General features: G+C 37.2%; 1 protein-coding gene across 1 annotated transcript; it reads left to right on the top strand.

Annotated features, from left to right (window-relative positions):
* Positions 1 to 4249: 4249 nt before the first annotated feature.
* Positions 4250 to 18655, top strand: phf8 (PHD finger protein 8). Its single transcript, XM_048177512.1, has 22 exons — positions 4250 to 4556; positions 5471 to 5801; positions 5910 to 5995; positions 6385 to 6505; positions 6733 to 6893; positions 7004 to 7145; positions 8891 to 9077; positions 9246 to 9408; positions 9558 to 9645; positions 9734 to 9840; positions 9964 to 10055; positions 11533 to 11622; positions 11710 to 12015; positions 12133 to 12224; positions 12323 to 12489; positions 12582 to 12667; positions 12751 to 12869; positions 12991 to 13304; positions 13419 to 13514; positions 13598 to 13707; positions 15925 to 16306; positions 16392 to 18655. The coding sequence occupies exons 2-22, from the start codon at positions 5704 to 5706 to the stop codon at positions 16478 to 16480; spliced, it is 3096 nt and encodes a 1031-aa protein (XP_048033469.1). The 5' UTR covers positions 4250 to 4556; positions 5471 to 5703; the 3' UTR covers positions 16481 to 18655.
* The last annotated feature ends 259 nt before the right edge of the window (positions 18656 to 18914 follow it).

Here is an 18914-nt window from a genome sequence, read left to right on the forward strand (position 1 = left end):
TTAAAGGTGCAGTGTGTAAAGTTTAGCAGCATCTAGTGGTGAGGATTGCGAACTGCAACCAACGGCAGCTCACCTCTCCCTTTTGAAGCACTATAGAGAAGCTATGGTGGCCGTCTGGCCGACACAAGTCAAAGGTATCATCGTCTGAGACAGACGACTCGTTCTACTACTACTTCTTTGTGCGTATTCAACTTAGTGACGATGCAAGCTGCCTCTAAAAACACGAACGATTTAGAAGAAGAACAACATAGTGATCAAACGCGCTCTGTAGAGTGTTTGTCCGTTTAGGGCTGCTGTAGAAACATGTCGGCGCAAAATGACGACTTGACATGGAGGGGGGACCTGCGGTGTATGAGATATAAATGGCTTATTCTAGGTAATAAAAACATAACGGTTCATTAGGTAAGGTCTATATATACCACTGAAAACATAGTTATGTATATTATTTTGCATTTCTGTCCAAAATGTACACATTGCACCTTTAAAAATCATTTTCATTCATTTTCAATAAAGCTCAAATAAGATAAAATATAAATAATAAATGAAAAAAGTGAAATATCTTGGCAATGAATTGAAATAAGTTTAAGTACTAACATAACAATGTCATATAACACTTTTGACAACTTTTTTTCTCCAGTTATTACACTCCAAAATGAATCATTTTAAAATATGGTGGAATATATATATACACACACAGTATCTCACAGAAGTGAGTTCACCCCTCACATTTTTAAAAAAAATATTTTATTATATCAAAAATTAGTACACCCCTAAGTGAAAATGTCAAAATTGGGCACAAAGTGTGTGGCCACCATTATTTTCCAGCACTGCCTTAACCCTCTTCGGGATGGAGTTCACCAGAGCTTCACAGGTTGCCACTGGAGTCCTCTTCCTCTCCTCCATGACGACATCACGGAGCAGGTGGATGTTAGAGACTTTGCACTCCTCCACCTTCTGTTTGAGGATGCCTCACAGATGCTCAATAGGGTTTAGGTCTGGAGACATGCTTGGCCAGTCCATCACCTTTACCCTCAGCTTCTTTAGCAAGGCAGTGGACGTCTTGGAGGTGTGTTTGGGGTCGTTATCATATTGGAATACTGCCCTGCGGCCCATTCTCCGAAGGGAGGGGATCATGCTCTGCTCATTCATGGTTCCCTCAATGAACTGTAGCTCCCCAGTGCCGGCAGCACTCATGCAGCCCCAGACCATGACACTCCCACCACCATGCTTGACTGTAGGCAAGACACACTTGTCTTTGTACTCCTCACCCGGTTGCCGCCACACATGCTTGACACCATCTGAACCAAATAAGTTTATCTTGGTCTCATCAGACCACAGGACATGGTTCCAGTAATCCATGTCCTTAGTCTGCTTGTCTTCAGCAAACTGTTTGCGGGCTTTATTGTGCATCATCTTTAGAAGAGGCTTCCTTCTAGGACGACAGCCATGCAGACCAGTTTGATGCAGTGTGCGGCATATGGTCTGAGCACTGACAGGCTGACCCCCCACCCCTTCAACCTCTGCAACAACGCTGGCAGCACTCATACGTCTATTTCCCAAACACAACCTCTGGATATGACGCTGAGCACATGCACTCAACTTCTTTGGTCAACCATGGCAAGGCCTGCTCTGAGTGGAACCTGTCCTGTTAAACCGCTGTATGGTCTTGGCCTCCGTGCTGCAGCTCAGTTTCAGGGTCTTGGCAATGTTCTTATAGCCTACACCATCTTTATGTAGAGCAACAATTCTTCTTTTCAGACCCTCAGAGAGTTCTTTGCCATGAGGTGCCATGTTGAACTTCCAGTGACCAGTATGAAAAGGAGGCGATAACACCAAATTTAACACACCTGCTCCCCATTCACACCTGAGACCTTGTAACACTAACGAGTCACATGACACCGGGGAGAGAAAATGGCTAATTGGGCCCAATTTGGACATTTTCACTTAGGGGCGTACTTACTTTTGTGGCCAGAGATTTAGAGATTAATGGCTGTGTGTTGAGTTATTTTGAGGGGAAAGCAAATTTACACTGTTATACAAGCTGTACACTCACTACTTTACATTGTATATACACACACACTTTATATACATTATATTTGTTTATTTAACACTATCAGATAGATAGTGATGATATCCGTCTACATATATTACTTTTTAAACAATATTAGATAAATATTTAATCAAATATTTCCTTCAGTTTGTGAACATATTCCAGTAATTTCATTCAGTATCATTTTAGTATTGTCTGTATACTATTATAGTATTTATAAAAAAAAGGTTTTATTTTCATATTTCAGTTTTCAATTTAATTTTAGATTAAGTTTAGTAATTTTGTAATGTGCTTTTGTCATTTGTATTAGTTTTTGCTTTTTTAGAATCTAAACTTTTTTTTTTTTTAGTTTTATTTAACAATAACAACACTGATCCCATTTAATTAAACAAAGTCAGAAGTGTTAATATGACAGGTGCTTGTGTACAAATGATAGCCTGCAAGAAAAACATATTAAATAATACAACACTCAAAGTATTTATAACCAAAATGAACCCACATGTCTGACAAAGTTAATCTACCATAATTGCTTCCATTCTGGGATCTTTTTTTCTTCCAGAATTCAGTTTACACACAGCCATTCAGTGGTTTAGTATACAATTATAAAATTTGTTTCTGCATTTTGATAACTTTATCTGACACCACAGAATGTGATAAATCTTATCTCTGTCTGGTTTTGATGTTGTGGAAATTTCATAGAGCGTATTGAAAGCGCTTCATCTGCTCTGTGTGAACACTTATGGCTCTTAGGCTCAAAAAAGCCTAGAAATAATAAGAAGGGAAGTCTGTTTGTTTAGCAAGATGCCCAGTACCTCACCCCCTTATTCTGTGGCAAATCCCACACACCTCCCCGCCTGCCCTCACAGTGTGTGTCTCCAGGGGCGTGACAGCAGTATGTGGGTCAGGGCTGCTCCCTGGGTTGCTAGCCCCAATGGCCCCCTGCAGGCCGTTGATAATAGCGGCACCATGGCGGGTGCCATAGCTGGAATTCCCTCCCGTAACCGGGGCGCCCTCGCCCAGGGCACAGACTCACTGGCAGCAATGCTGCAATCAATTCATCAATCTGTGATGGGAGCTGCAACCACTGAAGCCAGGCCAGCCCACCCCTCATCCAGGCCATGGCCACCAGCAATGAGGCTGAGAGGCAGGACTGGAGAAATCAGGAGCTGGATGGCGTACAGATGATTATTTAGGGGGCTGCTGCGTGGGGGTGGTATTCAGTCATAGCAGACGGGCATAATGAGAGTTGTTTCACTTTGAGCAGGTCCTGAAACAGGTGAAATTAGTACATGGAGTGGCAAGCCTTAAAGGGATAGTTCACCCAAAAATGAAAATTTTGTCATCATTTACTCACCCTCATGTCGTTCCAAACCCGTATGAATTTCTGTTTTCTGCTGAACACAAAATAAGACATTCTGAAGAACGTCGGAAACCAAGAAGTTGAATGAACAGTCCATCAACTGTTTGGTTACCCATATTCTTCAAAATATCTTCTTTTGTATGTCTTGTGCATTATATAGATATTACACATAAATGTAAGTGTTTTATGGACATGGGGTGTGCAGTAGGTTATCATTACTGTCAGTTTAAATCTTTCTCTTTAGTCCCTCAAACAACCACTATAACTACAAAATCATCCCGAACTGGTGAAGATGTTTCAGCAACATCCTTCAACATTTAGCCGATGTCTCCATCTGCTGGACTACAGACTCTACTATATCCTTCATTCAATTGGTTCTGGATATTCACTCATTTTCATTTATGAATTGCTCTACATTTTGGAAAAATATACAATAGTTTGCTTCACTGCAGACAGGATATAACAGCCCACACTACTGTATACTTAACACACAGTAATATTAATATAGCTAAAACTATAACAGTAGTAAAAGTTTTGGGAGTAACATTTTAGATTCCTGATAAATAAATAAAACCCTGGGAGATGTATAGTTTTCACATTTGTGTAGACTATTCGTTTTCAAAACAACAAAAATATATTGATACACAAACCATATGGTTATTTAATAAAATAAGTTAATTAATTAATTAATACATACATACATAAATAAGTGAGTGAGTATAGTGATTATTAAATACTAAGTTTTGGGAGGTTTTCTTTTCTTTTCTGTTTTATTTTGGGTACGGGCTCATCTGAAATCTCTACCGTCCGAAGGAAGACCGACATGCGAAGCAACTTTATTGTTCCATCTCCCGCAGACAGTGGTCGCTGCACGGGCGGATTGGGATGGATTTATAGCACGGGAAATCGCTGCGTTATGAATTTCATAAAATCTTTGCTTCTCGGTTGTGGACTGTATTCTTTCGAGATCTTGCCAGATTTGTTTATTCACTCTCCTCTGTTAAATACGTAAGAACGCAGGAAGTGTACGGTTTTTGAAAGCATCTTGTTGTTTGTAAAGCAGGCCGCGCAGGCCTCGGATTTTCCTAAAATTTTGTCCGGCATGGTGCGCTCGGCCCACGGGGAACTCGCGGCATTTCACACCCGGTAAGACCCGATACAGCGCGCGCTGCAACAAGTCCTTTTGTTTTGCTATGGATCGTGTAATCTCAACTCCATATTTCATATATTGGCTACATTTGAGGTTAGATTAGTGAGTTTGCTCAGTAACGTATCGTTGTTGTATTGTAAACACAAAGATTCACGTAGTTAGACGTTGACGAGCATGCTATGTTATTAGCAGCTAAGCTAGCTACCAGCTCCTATGTTTCAACGAACTGTTTTCTGACCGCATTTCTACATCACAGACCGCGTTTCTAAATCAAAAACATTTATTTTTTCACTTACAAATCCAGTGGACAACATTAAATTAATTGCGCATTGTAAATAATAGCTTTTATAGTTATCATTCGCATCGTTCTAGTGTAAGTCAGCTTTATCTCTGCAGATCTAAACAATGTGAATTAACAAGTAATACAAAGATGAATAGTTAGTGTTTGTTATTACTTTGCTATTTATTTGCTTATCAATTATTTTAAGTGTCGCTTTCATAAATGTGCAGTTTTTACAACTATAATGCATATAATGTTTAATGTGTATTAAAGTGTTATAACACTAATCCCAAATACCTCTCTATCTGTAACCCTCTGTAAATAAACAACAGGACCATATAGGCTAGGGACAGGTGTTTTAGGGATAATATTTCAAATTCTGCACAATTTGAACATGCAGTATGTAGTTATAACGTCTTTTGTGCCTTTATTGTATAAGACTTGTTTGAGACTGAATAGGAAGCATACTTAGCAATCCAGCAGGTGGATTGATGTAATATTTTAGCCAACCAAATGATTGAAACAAAATTTTCAGAGTTTACTATTTAATGTAGAGTGCACTTAATTTTTGGGTATAAGAATGATGTTTCTAAATTATTCTCAGAAAATTCTCCTTTACTCTCTCCACAGGTGCCGAACCATGGTATGCACCTAGCACCCAGTTTGACTGCCAGCATACTTCATATACAACACACTACTGCGAATACAACGGCCTTTACAGCGCTGCAAGCTAATTGCTGAACCACTCTGAAGTGAAGTTGACTCTCCACAGAGACAACTAAGTGAACTGTGGTACCAAAACAGAAGCAATATCATATTATTTAAGACCCTTTTTATACTGACATTTGGCTAGGGACTTTAGAATGGCATCTGTTCCCGTTTACTGCTTGTGTCGTCTCCCTTACGATGTCACCCGATTCATGATTGAGTGTGATGTTTGTCAGGACTGGTTTCATGGCAGGTGAGGTTGCATTTTGTAAATTATAATTTAAAACGAAATCACCATTTTTTTGTAATTTATATGATGTCATTTGTTTGCCATTGTAATATATTATCTGTTTTTCTGTAGTTGTGTTGGAGTGGAAGAGGACAAAGCGGCAGAAATTGACCTGTATCACTGTCCTAACTGTCAGGTGACACATGGACCCTCTGTCAGTAAGTGTGGCAAACATCATAAAATCACCATAAACATTGGCTATAGCCAAAGTCTGCATTAAAATGAAGTTTTCTTTGGTATTGTGATATATATCCATGTAAAATGGCTTACTGAACAAAGAAATATAAAGGGCGGGATTTGATTTTGTCCATTGGGAATTGATTGGATGGTTGCTTGCGATTGCTGTGGTCTTTGTGACGGGTTGTCCCGCCCTCACGCCTTTTTAAATAAAGATTTTTTTTTCTTGTGATAATTAATCAGGCACAGCTAGTAATAAAAATAGACAGCAGGACCATTTACATCCTCATTGTGGAACACAAACACATTAAAAATTAGCAAACCTATAAGCTTGCATGATTAGTAACTATGATATCTGCTTCTCTCTCAGTGCGCAAACGACGGGGGGCTCTTAAGCACGTTGATACTGGTGTGGGGAGAGACTCAGGACGACCTGTGAAGACGGGCAGTGCTCAGTTTGTCAGGGAGCTACGCAGCCGCACTTTTCCCAGGTATGGTTTATTCATGTGTTATCTCTTACTGAGTTACAGGACACTTATTGCCAGGTTAAAATTAGGCCACTAGGTGACTCTGCTTTCTTAACCCAGATTAATTTAGCTCTGATCAGACTTGAAGCGATGATTCATACTGCTTGCGTTAGCAGTCTGTGGTGTTATTGGATTAAAAAAAAATGCTTTGAAAATGCACAGTGATGAGTATGCTAATGTTTGTATTTAAGTGCTGATGAAGTCCTGCTGAAGCCAACCGGGGCCCAGCTCACTGTTGAGTTTCTAGAGGAGCGCTCTTTCAGCGTCCCAGTCCTGGTCCTCAGGAAAGATGGCCTGGGCATGAATCTGCCCCCGTCATCCTTCTCTGTATCGGATGTAGAGCATTATATTGGTAATAACTTTAATCACATCTGCAGTGCCATTCTTTGCTACCTTTTCAGTCATATGTTTGTGAAAAGTCATGTTTAGATAGGAATGTAATGTCTTACAATTGTGTCATAGGGGCTGACAAAGAAATTGACGTGATTGATGTCAACCGCCAAGCAGACCTGAAGATGAAACTGGGAGAGTTTGTGGAGTACTATAACAGTCCAAACAGAGACCGAGTTCTCAATGTGATCAGCTTGGAGTTCTCAGACACCAGGTACTTTTTTTGGGATGTGTTCATTTATATTCACAAATGTCCATCTGAATGTGTACGGCTGTGCATTGAAGGCTGCGTGAAATGAAATTCACCCTATGTGTTTTCTATTTTCTAAATGCAAGGACGAATCATTACTGCATAGGCTATTGTTTGTTTTATTTTTGTTTTTTTTATAATTTCTAGTCAAAATATCATAACTCAATCTTCCTGTGAAACAACAATGAAAGAAAAGATTAGTTACTATTTCTGCTAAATCTTTAAAGGGATTGAATTTAAAGGGTTAGTTCACCCAAAAATGAAAATTCTGTCATTAATGACTCACCCTCATGTCGTTCCAAACCCGTAAGACCTCCGTTCATCTTCGGAACACAGTTTAAGATATTTTAGATTTAGTCCGAGAGCTTTCTATCCCTCCATTGAAAATGTATGTACGGTAGACTGTCCATGTCCAGAAAGGTAATAAAAACATCATCAAAGTAGTACATGTGACATCAGTGGGTTAGTTAGAATTTGTTGAAGCATCTGAAATACATTTTGGTCCAAAAATAACAAAAACTATGACTTTATTAAGCATTGTCTTCTCTTCTGGAATCCTTTCCATTTAATTGATTCCATTGAATCCTTTCATCTGTCGGCGTTGGTCTTACGGGTTTAGAACGACATGAGGGTGAGTCATTAATGACATAATTTTCATTTTTGGGTGAACTAACCCTTTAAAAGGGACCTACTATGCAAAATTCACTTTTATCAGGTGTTTGAACACCAATGTGTGTCTACATTGTGTGAGAACAACCAGCCAATAATGGTAAAAATTCACTCACTCATTTTTTAAAAATAATTTCCATAAATTAAAAGCAGACTCTTCAAAAGAGCTGATTCAGATTCCCCCCATGATGAAGTCATTGTAGGGGGAAACCCCGCCCACAGCCAGTGACAATCTGCCAAGTCAAGTCATCTTCATTTATATATTGCTTTTCACAATGCATATTGTTTCAAAGCAGCTTCACAGTGACAATAGGAAAATTATTATCGAGCTAAAGTTGGTTTTTGATTGAATCACTTCTATTGTAAAAATTGTTAATTATATGCCCTATTAGCATAGACACAGCCATGAGTGAGAAGCACTGAGTCGGCCATTTCTGTATCCTCACTGTAGCAGCTGGAATTTTATAATGTCTGCGCCAAATAGGCATTACAAGTGTTGTGTTTTGGGATGTACCAATGAACATAAGAGTCTCCATAGACTCTCGCCATCTGAGTCACTAAGGACATTGTGGTTAAATTTCATTTTCAAAGGAAATGTCCCAAAGAAAATCGGTAAAGTGTTGTGTTTTTGTGCTGGACTGCTTCGCAAATTAGGGTCTTTTCAATGCTGGATTTTCACAAAGGTTGAATCTGAAACATATAAGGCTGAACACCACTGCTGACATTTTCAGTGCATAAGATTGTCCTGTTTTGTTGTTGGAACATAAGCTTAAAGCCCCGCCCTCTTCTCGAAAGGGGTCCGGGAGCATCAGCTTATTCGCATTTAAAGCGACACAAAAATGGTGTGTTTTTGCTCATGCTGTAAGAAGTTAACTGTGGGGTAATTTGAGCAAAATCTTCACATACACACTCTGGGGATGTTCGAGACTTATTTTATATCTCGTCCCCCTTTAAAGAATTAAATTAAAGAATTGAAAGGCAACTTTTCCAGGCGCATTTATCTGTGCAAACTGTCTAACCATTTTTGTGTCTTTTCTTAGGTTGTCAAATCTGGTGGAGACGCCAAAGATCGTGAGGAAGCTGTCATGGGTGGAGAATCTCTGGCCTGAGGAGTCTGTCTTTGAGAGGCCTAATGTGCAGAAATACTGCCTGATGGGAGTGAAGGACAGTTACACGGACTTTCACATTGACTTTGGAGGAACCTCTGTGTGGTACCACGTACTCCGGGTCAGTTATTCTCTTTAAAAATTGTATGTAGTATATTATCTGTGGAGAAAGCTGGAAATGTCTCTGTGTTCATTTGAGAGGAGTAACTGCATTTCATTTCTCCAGAAAGCAACATGCTTTGTCTTCTAGACCAAAGAGGTCTTATGTATTTGTTTTTATACATATCAGGGTGAGAAGATCTTTTACCTCATTCGTCCCACTGCTGCTAACCTGTCCCTTTTTGAGCGCTGGAGTTCGTCCTCCAATCAGAATGAGCTGTTCTTTGGGGACCAGGTAGACATGTGCTACAAATGTTCACTTAAGCAAGGAAACACCCTCTTCATCCCAACAGGTATGTCAATGTCTATTTCTGCCAGTAGTAAGATGCGCTGGGATTTATTTCAAAATAAACTTTTTGGTTTGATGTCACGTGTGACTGAGAAACTACATTTAGATTAATAATGTTGATTCTTTCTTTGTGCCTAAATTTCTTGCTGTCAGGGTGGATTCATGCTGTCCTGACCCCTGTGGACTGTTTGGCATTTGGGGGAAATTTTCTACACAGCCTCAACATTGACATGCAGCTTCGGTGAGATGATGCGTCTCTTCATCTTCTTACGCTAAGCAGTAGTGCACTGGGCTTTTTCATTGGTCAATTTTCTATTTCTTTTCTTCAGAGCATATGAGATAGAAAAACGTCTGAGCACGGCAGACTTATTCAGGTTTCCAAACTTTGAGACGGTGTGCTGGTATGTTGGCAAGCATCTGCTTGACACCTTCAGAGGTGAGGCTTCTCCTCATAAAGCAAATGGCTGCTTTCTTTACTGCCTTTTTTTTTTTTCCTTTTTTTTTTTAAACAGCAGTCTTTCACGTACTTTCATTTTGCTGTTTTTCTAATCCACTTTAGGTCTGAGAGAGAATCGACGGCATCCTGCCACTTATTTGGTCCACGGAGCCAAAGCTCTCAATAATGCTTTCCGTACCTGGACACGGAAGGAAGTAAGTTTAATTATATTACATGTAGGACTTACGATTAGTATGGTATACATTATATACTCATATATTCATATATTTAAAGTCAAGCAGAAAAAAAAAATGAATCAGTTCAAACTGTTTCAGTTAGTTGATTCAAAACTGTAATTAATTTGCATCATCACTCTTAAATGTTCACTAAAGACCCTGTTTTAAAGGTGCCCAAGAATGCTTTTTCACAAAATGTAATATAAGTCTAAGGTGTCTCCTGAATGTGTCTGTGAAGTTTCAGCTCAAAATACCCCATAGATTTTTTTTAATTAATTTTTTTAACTGCCTATTTTATGGCATCATTAACTATACACTGATTTTGGCAGCGCGCCGCCCCTTTAATTCGCCTGCTCCCTGCCACACGAGCTCTCGACTATATTACAGTGCATTTACAAAGTTCACACAGCTAATATAACCCTCAAATGGATCTTTACAAGATGTTCGTCATGCATGCTGTATGCATGCTTCAAATTATGTGAGTAAAGTGTTTATTTTGATGTTTACGTTTGATTCTGTATGAGTTTGAGGCTAATACTAATAATAATAGAGGCTCTGTGGCTAACGGCTAATGCTACACTGTTGGAGAGTTGTGTTTATGAATTATACAGACTGCAAGTGTTTAAATATGAAAATAGCGACGGCTCTTGTCTCCGTGAATACAGTAAGAAACAATGGTAACTTTAACCACATTTAACAGTACATTAGCAACATGCTAATGAAACATTTAGAAAGACAATTTACAAATATCACTAAAAATATCATGCTATCATGGATCATGTCAGTTATTATTGCTCCATCTGCCATTTTTCGCTGTTGTTCTTGCTGGCTTACCTTGTCTGTGCACAGATCCAGACGTTAATACTGCCTTTCCTTGTCTAATGCCTTGAACATGGGCTGGTATATATGCAAATATTGGGGTCATACATATTAATGATCCTGACTGTTACGTAACAGTCTGTGTTATGTTATGTACTGAACTCTTGTTATTTAACTATGCCGACGTAAATTCAAATTTTGATTCTAGGGCACCTTTAATATATGTTTGTAAATATTGCTGATAATTGGAGCCTATAAATGAGAATAATTAAATATCTTGTTCATTTAGTGAAAAAACAATTGGAAAACCAGATTTTACTATATTTTACTTGTAATTTTTAATACATTTTCTCAGTGTAATTCAGTTGGGTGTTTGGCTGAAATTGTTTATTTTTATTGGGGGAAAAAAACCTCTCATTAATATTGGATGTACACTGAATTTTGTCAGAAGGCTCAAAAATATATAGAATCATATCACAAAGAATATTATATCTGTCATGTAGGCCTGAATAGTATACTAAAATTACGTAAAATTTCAAATATTTGTGGTACCATTGTTTTCTGCTATCGTAGACCATTTCATAGCAATTATGTGCGATGACACAAAGCTTATATTGGTTGTTTTTGTGATATTTAGTCCCTGGCTGAGCATGAACATGAGATACCAGAGACCATAAAGATCCAGCAGCTAGTGAAGGACCTGGCTAAGGAGATACGCCTGGTTGAGGTGAGAGTAGCTTTGGCCTAGATTTTCAATGAAAAAGGCAATTAGTGATTTATGTCCAGCATCTGATTTTTGTGTCTCTTTTTGCAGGATATCTTCCAACAGAACATTGGCAGGAGTGGGACACCCTTTGGTGGCTCTCAGGGTCTTCCCTCTCCTCACCCTAAAGCTCCATTGAACACATCCCTCGCTTTTGCCCAGCACCTAGGTAAAAAGAGAGGTCCCAAGCTGAAGGACGGATTTGGAGGAATGGGCATAGGCCCTCCAGGAGCTAAGAAAAAGAGCCAAAAAGGCAAAGAGATAAAGACAGAAGCCGGAGAGCTGGACCTACTCGAGATTCATACTAAACACACCCTCAAGAAGTTCCAGCCAGGGTGCAAAGTCAAAAAGAGCAAGGTGGAATTTATAATACATTTATTAATCATTGTTATGTTTATTACTTTTCTGTTGAAAAATTGAAATTTTGTACTTATTAAATATCATCATTGTAAAGAACATAATTTGGCTTTTCAGCTTGAGCTGCCTGATGACTGTCTAGATGACTTCGAAGAGAAGATCAACAAGAGCAAGCTCAAACTTGTGTTGACTAATGGAAAGATACAAGGGTAAAACGATTATCTTCACCCAGTTCCCTGACATGAGTATTTTTAATTCTATGCGATGACACCCTTATTTTTCATACCTCGTCGTCGTCTTGTTTTAGGAAGAAAGGTCGTGCTGGCAGTGCAAATGGAGCCGGGAGTTCACTTCAACAGTTCCAGCCCCACATGGCTACTTTATCCGACTTTGATTCAGAAGATGAGCTTCAGATCGATGAAACCCCACCACCTCGCCGTAGACCATCTCTACCGAGCAAGAAGAAGTTAGCTGGTAAAAGATTTCTCCCATTTATTATTTTCTGTTTAGCTAATAACGTCAACATCTTGGTACAAACTAATACTTGGCTAAACGTTCTCATTAAGGTCTACCAAGGAAACTACCTCGGGCCAAACCATGCAGCGACCCCCACAGAATCCGTGAGCCAGGAGAAGTGGACTTTGATATTGAGGTATGCAAGTCTCTTTTAGGCAAGCTTTAGATTCATCTCTAGATGTCTAGTTGGCACTGGTTCTGAATCTTGTTGTTAAATAGGAGGATTACACCACAGATGAAGAGATGCTCACAGTCCAGGGTGTGAAAGGTGGAGCAGGTGGGATTTTAGACTTGCTCAAGGCAAGCAAACAGGTGGCGGGTCTCGATTCTGTACTGAGGTACTTCATACACACACTTTATATACTGCATGCTGGTCATTATTAAGTCTTTATGTCATAGTGAAAATTGTAGATGTTTGTTTTCATACTCACTTCTTTTGATTCTCTTTGTTTTCTCAAGTGAGGAAGCGCCAGCCTCCCCCAGCACCCGTGATGCTATCCAGGGCATGCTCTCAATGGCCAACCCTCCATCTTCCTCATCTTCCTCCTCCTCCTCCTCTCCTCTATCTATCTCCGGAGGTGAGATGCTGGGGCTTTTAAAGGAGAAAGGCGGGAGAGCTGGGTGGATAAGTGGAGTCAAGAAGAACGAGAAGAAGACCACCATTCAGAGGCCAGGGAAACGGCCCATCAAGCGTCCAGCACGGCACCTCAGTGATGAAGAAAGCTTGGATGAACAGGAGACCCTGGGTACCTGTTTTAAAGACTCTGATTATGGTGAGTTCACAGATTCTTGAACATTTACATCAGGGTTGTTAGCATACGTAACAGGGAAAATACTGTGAACCAGAGTGATCCTGTTTAAAGGACAATTTCTACCCTCTTCTACAGTTTATCCGTCACTAGAATCTGACGAGGAGGATCACATCAGCAAGTCCAAAATGAAAAGAAAGCGAAACTGGGATGATACACCCTGGAGTCCTAAAGGTAACCACATGTAGGAAATGTATTTTTTTTGGAGCATTTTGTTTCTAAACATTTCTAAACTTAATTTCTTCACACATCCTCAGCCCGTGTGACCCCTACACTGCCCAAGCAGGAGCGACCGGTAAGAGAGGGTGCCAGGGTGGCATCTGTAGAAACTGGGCTTGCAGCTGCTGCTGCCAAACTGGCACAACAGGTGAGCTTCTGTTCCACACTATGCCAAAATTACATTGAATTTGACTTTTTCAAAACATCCTTTCAATTCAGTCATGTCATGTTAGTTCATTTTAGTCATTCGGTTTACTCAAAAATGGCATCTAATTTTAGTCTTTGAAAAAAATAGCATTTTAGTTGACAGAAATGCAAAAGTAAATATTAACTTATATTTGACACATTATTAAATATATAAGATATATCATTGTATAAATTAAATAATAAATTAAAAAATGTTTAAGCATTTAACAAAAACATTGAAAACCTGATTTATTTATTAATTTAGTTATTCGCCCTCTGTGTTTTGTAGATGTTTTAGTGCATTGTTGAGGAAAAAGTGTGTTCACAACGTGAGCTACACGTTCTGATTAGCATGTTTTTATTTATTTATTTTTTTTATTATTATTATTTTTTTTATTTTTTTTAAACTAGGGGTGTGACGAGACAGGTAGCTCACGAGACGAGACACGAGATTGAGTTCATGAGATGAGATTTTACACTCTATTTTTAAGAAATCCTCAAAGATGATTAGAAAAATAATCTGCAGGTGCATTTGAAATGTTTTAACTAATCATCTTGTAATTAATGTCATTTCAGTTCTACTTTCTGAGTGTGAATTATCATATGCAGTAAAAGACAACATTTAAACACTGTAAAACGTTTTGCCGCAAACTCAACCTACTGGCTTCTCTCCTGTATAATTTCATACAAGTCTCTTCAGACCTTACTGTACATGATTTATGAGCTTCTACAACTTTTGACCTCCTAACTGAACTCCTTTCCACAAATTGTTTATAGAAATAAAAAGAGTATAATTAAAAATGTCATTCATGGTTAGTTCATGATAGTGCATTAAGTAATGTTAACAAATACAACTTTTGATTTTAACAATGTATTAGTAAATGTTGAAATTAACATTAACTAAAATAGTGTAGAAGTATTGTTCTTCCTTAGTTCATGTAAAGTTTACTAACGTTAACTAATGAAACCTTATTGTAAGTGTTACCATAAAAATAAATAAATTTTCTTTTAGTCTTATTAAGTGCAATCAATAAGTGCCACCATAATCAAAGCACTCTCAATATTCAAAGTGCAAATAGAGACCACATTTTTAAGCATGATACAGAGCTGAGAGATGCTTACAATTACACAGCCCAACCTAAGATATCTTTCATACTGGAAGTTATTTGCATTCATCAGGGCGCTCTTTACTTTCACTTTGGTGATCGCGCGTACTCTGTGAATAGGGAGCGATCGTTATCCAACTGAATTAAATGTTTTTTTATGTCTATAAAAAGCAAAACGACAGTGGAGGCATAATGTAAACGTAGCGGTGGCATATTATATCCTAATTTCACCCTCACACTATCACGAGACACACACTTTTCGCCTCGACGAGAAATCTCATCACAATTTAGTCTCGCGAGATCTTGTGACACAAGGTCTCGTCATACCCCTACAAAAAACACTACTGTTTAAAATTTGGGGTCAGTGAGGGTTTTTTTTTTTTTTTTTGTGGAAAAACATCTCACCAAGGCTGCATTTTTATTGTAATTTATTAATTTATTTTTTTAATCAAAAAAAAAAAAAAAAAAAAAAAAAAAAAAAAAAATATATATATATATATATATATATATATATATATATATATATATATATATATATATATATATATATATAAAATACTTAAAAAAAAAAATATATATATATATATATATATATATATATATATATATATATATATATATATATATATATATATATATATATATATATATATATATATATATATAATATAAAATAAATAAATAAATAATATATATATATATATATATATATATATATATATATATATATATATATAAGACATTATGAAATATTATTACAAAATTTAAATTGAATAATAAATTATTTTTTTAAGTATTTTATTTATATATATATATTTATATTTTATTAAAATATTAAAAAATAAGACATGAAATATTACAAAATTTAAATTAAATAATTATTTTTAAAGTAACATTATGAAATATTATTACAAAATGTAAATTTAACTTGCTGCTTAATATATTTTTGTGGAAATTGTGATTTTTTTTTTTTTTTTTTTTTTTTTTTTTTTTTTTCTTTCAGGATTCTTAATAAATAGAAAGTTCAAAAGAACAGCATTTGAAATTGTAATCTTTTGTTGCTTTAATACCAGGAACAGCAGAAAACCATAACCAAGAGAAGATACACCAAGAAGAAGGTCCCTCAAGAGAAGGTACATTCTGCAGCTGCCCAACTCCAGCGTCAGCCGGACTCTGCACCCGTGTCTCCTCCGCTGCCCTCTGAGCCTCCTGTGGACTGCATAGTTGAAGAGAGGAGAGTGGAGGTGTACTCTGCCAGCCTGCTGGACCACGAGTACACAGCAGGACCAGGCCCGTTCAGCCCTGGGGGTCCAAGAGGAAGTGGTGCCATGGCCCCTGGCGTGTTTCTGACTTCAAGACGCCCCTCTCTCTCTCCCCAAAACAGCAGCAGCTACTCTCCCTCTGCCCCCTCACCCGGAGGTCTGGCAACTCCAACATCAGCAGGAGCATGTCAAGGTATCTAGAATTACAGGATAGTACCTTTAACAGTGATGTGCTTGGAATCAAACTGAAATTCGATCTCCTTTTTTGTTTCTCACAGGGAAACGTCCAAAGAAAGGACTTGCCACAGCTAAACAGAGACTGGGAAAGATTCTGAAAATACATCGAAACGGCAAGCTTCTCCTGTAGATTGATAATATGGAGAAGAGACTGCAGGGAACAATAGAGGTGGAGAAAACGAATAAGGCTGAGAGGACCTGAATGATTTTGAAGTTAAATTATGTGACTCTTTTATGGTTAATGTTCTGCTTGCCTGGTTTTATTTGCTTCATCAGGGCGAAAAGTGAAAAGAATGGTAACTTGCTGTGAGAAAATTCAAGTGAAATCCATTTAGCATGGTGTTTTAGAATAGAAATTTTATTTGAAAAGCAAATAGAGCTAAACAGACGGACACATTAAACTAGTAATGGATACCAGTGAGTGATGACTGTATTGCTAATATTGGTATTTTTTTCCAACATTTTCAGTGCTTCACCTTTAAAAATGAGCTGCATACATGTACACTCCACCTAAACCCTCTTTGTTTCATAGTTAATATTTAGTTTTAACATTGTATATTTTTAGAAAAAAGTTAAATTCCGAGGAGCACTTGATGTTAGATCAAATTGCCGTCGCAAACAAGATTACAACATTGTTCAGAAGATCTTTGACTGGTTTATTTGAAGATTTTACTTCCCAAATTTAGGATTGAGATTGTTGTTTGGTCTGAATTGTCCCATGGATGAGAGGAGATCTAATTCTTCAGTCATCAGCTCAGCAATTTGTAATGTCCCAGTCTAATCTCCTCCTAAAGCCATGCATATTATTTGTTTACATGCTTCATTTAGTATGTGTTCATATCAAGTTGTTTTATACCATAGAAGGCAATTTGATACACCATTGACCGTAATTGCTGTAGATGAAGTCCTGTAGTAATGTCTCTTTGCTTGTTAAATAATGTTTTTACCGTAGTGTACTAACACATTTTTATCAACAAATGTATTTTAGATGTGTATATATTTTATATAAGTTTGTCTTGTTTTGTTTGTTTGTTTTCCACTCAGCATGGGCAGTATGATGTCCTGCCAGCATTTGGCCATAGTTGTCTTGTTGTCCTTCCCATTTATAGTACAGCTCCGAGTGTAACTAGGGTTGAGTTCAGTGGTACACATTTTAGTAATTGTAAAGAACACGGAAATTGATTTTAGAGCAGTTTGAGATCTGATGGGTGATTCTGTAGGTTCATTGTATATATTTGGTGTTTTATTATTTTATTTTTTTTTTATTTTTTTTTTTTGGGAAAGAAAGAAATTGCATTGGAATCTTTCTTGACACATCTTGTACAAAAATACTTACATGTTTTGTAAGTAACAGCATAAGAGTTGTTTAGTCAGTTTTATTTGTATAGAATAATTATGCTGTTATTTTTCATTGATGCTTATGATATTAGCAATGTGATAAAGTTAATGTATTCTATTGCTATGTCAATGTTATTGTTCATTTTATTTTCCCCCCTCCACTTATCAATAATATTAATTGTATTGTCAATATACTTTAGTTTTGCTTTTTTATATATATAAATACTCCATTCTAGAAGAGTTAAATATAACATTTTCTTGTAATTTTATGTAATGGCAACAATATTTTTTTAGTCTTCTCCTTTGACGATTGTCCATAATCAGCACCAAAAATATTGATAAACCAGTGGGCCAGTGTAAATATTATTTTGCTGTATTTTTTTTCTTTTTCTGAAATGTCACAGATCTTCACCCTGCCGAACTGTCATCATGCCATCCGAATGTGATTAGAAACTTGTTTTGAGGTTTGTAGAAATGTTTTGAACATGAAATAACAGAAGACAGTTGTTAGAATATCCTGGTAAAATATTTTTTAGACATTGTTTTAAGATGATTCTGGAGTTTAAAAGGAAATTTCTGAAATATTTTGAGTTTTTTGTACATTTGTTTGATTTGACTACTACTTCACATCATCTCTGAATGTACACTCATATTTTACCAAACATCTGTGCCTTCAGTAATGTCCCAAACATAGCAACCTCTCTTACTGAAACTGTGCATCTCTGCACGTCTTTTGATACGAGTTTTACTTTAACGGCAACTAATGTCTACTGAGACGGCTATTCAGGATCTTTGGAAATTGACAGTGAAAAACAGGAATGATGTGAAGCAAGCTGCGCAACAAAGAAAGTGTTCAAAAACCTCAAAATATACAAGGACTGACTCTTTTAAAGATGTTCTTATTAAAACTTACATTTACTTAAGTTATTCTCTATATCATCTTGAGTTAATTGTGTGGATTTTAGGATTTATTTATCCTTTAACCATTTTCTTGTATGTTTATTTTGAACAATTAATGTTGATCACACAGTTTCTTCTCAGGGTTTATTTTGTATCTAATATCATTTTGATAGAACCGTTTAAAGAGCAACAGTAGTGTTAGGAGTGCACATTCAGGACCACTTAAAAACTAGTCAAATTTGAACCCATTTAATATTTATAATTGGACGTTGTCTTTTGCTATTGTCCCCACCTTTGGTTTTTGGAACGGCTTGAGCAGTTTTTTC

The sequence above is a fragment of the Megalobrama amblycephala genome, linkage group LG24, assembly GCF_018812025.1.
Source record: "Megalobrama amblycephala isolate DHTTF-2021 linkage group LG24, ASM1881202v1, whole genome shotgun sequence".
Taxonomy (NCBI): Eukaryota; Metazoa; Chordata; class Actinopteri; order Cypriniformes; family Xenocyprididae; genus Megalobrama; species Megalobrama amblycephala.

Excerpts from the sequence above, each read along its gene's own strand:
- phf8 (XM_048177512.1), top strand. The coding sequence starts at position 5,704 with ATGGCATCTGTTCCCGTTTACTGCTTGTGTCGTCTCCCTTACGATGTC. Across the intron at positions 6,894-7,003 it reads GGATGTAGAGCATTATATTG|GGGCTGACAAAGAAATTGAC; the intron begins GTAATAACTTTA and ends ATTGTGTCATAG. Across the intron at positions 13,305-13,418 it reads TTTTAAAGACTCTGATTATG|TTTATCCGTCACTAGAATCT; the intron begins GTGAGTTCACAG and ends CCTCTTCTACAG.